This window comes from Carex rostrata, chromosome 8 (assembly GCF_964058835.1).
Source record: "Carex rostrata chromosome 8, lpCarRost1.2, whole genome shotgun sequence".
Taxonomy (NCBI): domain Eukaryota; kingdom Viridiplantae; phylum Streptophyta; class Magnoliopsida; order Poales; family Cyperaceae; genus Carex; species Carex rostrata.
Window position 1 is genome coordinate 8,819,417 of NC_135925.1, and position 4,456 is coordinate 8,823,872.

At 33.9% G+C, this 4,456-nt stretch overlaps 1 protein-coding gene across 1 annotated transcript; it reads right to left on the reverse strand.

Moving 5' to 3' along the window:
• Positions 1 to 1,295: 1,295 nt before the first annotated feature.
• On the reverse strand, positions 1,296 to 3,726 carry LOC144558671 (uncharacterized). The gene is made up of 3 exons (XM_078307516.1): positions 2,931 to 3,726; positions 2,675 to 2,785; positions 1,296 to 1,767 (listed from the first exon to the last, which is right to left on the reverse strand). The coding sequence occupies exons 1-3, from the start codon at positions 3,558 to 3,560 to the stop codon at positions 1,573 to 1,575; spliced, it is 936 nt and encodes a 311-aa protein (XP_078163642.1). The 5' UTR covers positions 3,561 to 3,726; the 3' UTR covers positions 1,296 to 1,572.
• Between the last annotated feature and the right edge of the window lie 730 nt (positions 3,727 to 4,456).

A 4,456-nucleotide genomic window follows, 5' to 3' on the forward strand; every position in this document is an offset into this window, starting at 1 on the left:
CACATATTTTGTTTTTCCGAATCTTCAGAAGTTATTACTTGTTAGTGGCCGACAAAATTTGAAGTAGTTGACAACAGGTGCAAGAAGTTACAGAAGTTCGATCATTTATCTTTTCCAGCAAAACAACAGAATTAATTAACGGATCTTTTGAGCTGGACTTCACCTGTTTAGAAGAAAAAAATAAAATCCACGTCCGCTGCCATGATGGTGGTATGTCATATTGTGCACGTGGCCGTTTGATAGAAAACGGACGTCTCAGATTATAGAAGGTCCTTAAAAAATGAAAGTTTTACTGAGACGTTATATTTTGACTGATGGCCTGGGAAACTGTCGGAGAGTTGAGGTGTCCAGTTCCAATCGTTTGGTTTTAACCGAATTAAGTTTACTTCGTGTAAAATGATTTCATTATTCTTTTTTGATTCAATTCAATTTAAAAATTATGATAAACTTGATTTTAATTTACAACTCAGAATTTTACTGTTAAAAATAAAAATCAAATAAACTAAAATATCAGTGAATAATATATTAGTATTGTAATATCAGTACACATAAATGTATAAGTTGCCAAACTAATACTCGTATAATTTACTTGGTATGATTTTTATTTCGGTTGATCAAATTATTCAACCAGTTCGATTTATAGGTATATACACCGAATTAAAATTTGATTGTTCAAATTTAATTCGATTTGAATCGAAATCAATTAGATACTCAAAAGCAGAGTGGAGGGTGTGCCATCTTTTTTTGTTTTTTGTTTTTTTTTTTTATGGCAGCAAATGCAGCCTCCGGTTTAATGGGAGCGATGTTTAAGGTGAAATATCATTTCCATCGAGATTTTAAGCCTGTAACAGTTTAAAGCCCACTTTCCTTAGAAGCCTGATGGTGTTCCAGACAACGTGCATGGCATAAAAAGGGAAGGCCCAAAAAGCGAGCCCAACAGAATTGATATAAATGATAAATCCCATACAGCAAATGTAAAATCCCTATTGTATAACAAAAAAAAAGAGCAAAATTCTTATCAATCTTATTGAAAGCAATTTCCTGACAAGAAAGATATACACTGATAACCAACTTATATTGACAACCTTGATATCTAACATCAAAGCTTGTTGAAAACAACCATAAAATACCAAAACATTATTCACCATTTGGATAGACCATGTATCAAAATTGGTTAAATTAGAAAATCACTACATCATGAAAAAATAATGATATCGATAAAACTAAAACGGTATTTTTCTCAAGTCACTCAAGACAACAAATTGGTTTTTAAATTGCACTAAATTTGACAATGGCATAGGAAAATTGTGTAAATTTTATTTTGTAAATCGATAAGTATTGAGCTGCTTGTTACTGTTGTCAAGTAATTTATTCAATATAGCATATCCCTTTCTTTATTTTCTGAAATAAATTAGTCTCCATGTTCATTTGTTTATGAGAAAGCAAGCGATTTGTCCTAGCTACAAGCAGCTCCAAAAATGGCATAAACATTAAGTGGGCTGTAAAGCTTATCTGATTCCTCTCTGAAACATAAAAATATAATTCTCTCAACATAAGATTTTACCAAAAAGTCTAAGCTTTATCATTGCCAACAACTCCAGTAACTGCTTCGGATTGCATCTCTGGTTGCTTCATTTCCTTTTGTTTGGCAACTGGAGTTTTGGCACTGGAATTACTTTCTTCTGTTGGAGGGTCCTGCTTTTCATCTATAGTCCTCTGAGCTTTCCCGATTGCAAGAATAAGCTGCAGTTGTTTCTGTTGTTGCTCCTGAATAAGTGTTTTTAATATTCTTAGTTATACACAAATTATACCAAAATGATTTTTTGAAATTATAGAATTAAAGAAAAACTTTTTTTTTTTCTTTTACAAGGAATTACGTATCAATTTGTAAAAAATTTAGAGAGTTAGGATATTGTAAGGGCACCAAGTATACAAATACACAGGACCTATCTAGGTCCAACAAAATAATAGTTTGTAATAAATGGGTCAAAGAAAGACTATACAAGGGGACCTACACAGGACCTATATAGGACCTATAATAGTTTTTAATATTCTTAGTTATACACAAATTTTCTTTTTTCTTTCTGCATTCGATTTTTGCTCTTTATTCGAAGAAATAGCATATTCAATCGCCACAACCTTGCGTACTTATCAGAACACAAATTACCATGTCCCTTTTTGGAAGTTAAAATGAAACGAGTGCCAAAAAGCAAGAGCAGCCAGGTTCAGTACTGGGCTTTAGTGTACAGCAGGTCCAGTACCAGTATCAGCACATCCGGGTAAAATTTGAACCTTAACAGCTTTCGTAGTAAATAGGGCATTTCATCATATAGAAGTATCGCATCAGGCACAAATAATAGTTTCGAATATATAAACCATACTCATTAGAGGAATGAAGGGCAAGATATATCTTCTGTATAAGACTGAATATAGGTTATCCTGGTCAGTACCATATATTAATTTCCAGTCTAATGAGTATGGTTGCTTTGTGCTCCAGTCTCTGTAAAAATCAGAACTTAAATTCGACAGTTCTGCACTGTGCCAAGTTGGTAACGGTTGACACAAAGTATAAGCCATCCAATTGGTACTGACAACAAGGTGCCATATAGAAAGTAAAGCTCCAGACAATAATTAAACTGTTTATACTTTGTAATGATTATATAATGAACAAAACCTGCATTGCTAGCAAAACGTGCTGAATTTCACCAAGTTCCTTCCCAAGCAAGTCTTTTTGCACAGCAAGTGCCCTTGTTGCCTCTGAGTTCTTTTGTGCCAGAGCTGCCATCTACATGTACATAGCCATATTACAAAACATCACAATATTTTAATATGTCATGCAATCTCTGGATTCTCTATTACTAAAGCATGCAGTAATATACAGAATTACACATTGGCAAAATTTTACTTCTCATGCTACAAAAAATGTTTACCTCTGATATGGGATCCTGCAATGCCTTCTTAGTAACCCGAAATCGGATCCCGAGTTTCTCAAGCTGCCTTGAAAGCAAACTAGTAATCCTAGAAGAGCTCTTTAAATCATCCTCAACTCTCTCTATCCTTGAAATCATATCAACACTTGTACCTCTATAGTTCATAAAACACAGCCTCTGCCATTGCCTCCATCTAATCAGGCTCCCAATCACCACCGCTCCAAGCAAGAATAAGTACTGAGAAACAAATAACTTATTTGCAGGAGACACTCCCAATAGTTTTGCGACATTTGGAACGAAAAAACCGATGAGACAAGTGATTGAATACAACGCAGGTGGCACAATGCAAAGAAACTCGGCAGCAGAAAGGAATCCATCAAAGGCTCGGTCTTGAGCAAAGCTCCTTGTACTGATCCCTTCACTTGTCGACGATGCACCGAATTGCCATGAAAATTTCCTCTGGATAGGGGTGATACTAAACGATTGAGCGTGAATAGTACGAAACAGGAGGGAATTAGAGAAAGTAGCGTTTCTGAGGCGATAAGAAGAGGTAGTAATTTGGGAAAATTGAATATGGCGATGTATGGAGAGTAAATTTGGGGCAGAAGCAGCTGTGTGGGCACTCGCCATTGTTGCAGCTGCTCGCAATATTTAATTTCTCGATAAATCAGTCCGTCTGAAGAGATAATTGGAGGTGGAGGTACTCGCTAAAGAGACATGAAGTGGGGGGAGGGATCGGAGGCGGAGGTTACCAACACCAAGAGTGGAGATTGACAGAGAGGTGTTTTCTCCGGGTATCGTTTGGGAGATGAGTATGGTAGATAGGTTTATCTGCTTGTTTCTGCCACATGGTGACTTGGTGAGTTAACTCACTGGAGATGTTTTTTGGAGTGTGCTAAGATGAAAATAAGAAACAAAAAGCCACATAAAGTAGCCACATCAAGGATCACCACATTATATCCAACTCTCTGGGTGGCTGACCCGCTGGTCGAATATATATATTAGTTTCTTTTTTTATAAATAAAAGATCATATTTCGTTTTTTTTTAATTAGTATCAAAAGTTTGTAAAAACATATTGATATAGTAAATTTTGAATATTAATTTTTTAACTTATTGATTTATACAAAATTAAAATTAAAAAGTGATATTTTTTGTATAATTAGATAAGATAATATAAATCAAATTTAACAGAATTAATTTGACGTATAAATTTTAAAATTTTTGTAACTAGAAAAAATAAATAGTAAAGTTATAATAAAGACAAAAATAAAAAATAAAAGTATTTGAACCCGTAAAATTTACCGAGATTTTTATTTTCACCCAAAAAATAAATAATTTTATTATAAATAACCACGTTTTTCAAAAAAAATTATTTCTACTCAAACTGCATATATTCTGTGCGGCTCGAATTAAAAATTCGGACCGTATAGAATATATGCGGCCCAATATTTTTTTTTTTTTGGGATTTTAAAATTCGGACCGCATAGAATATTTGCGGTCCGAAATTTTTTTTTTTTTTTTGCTT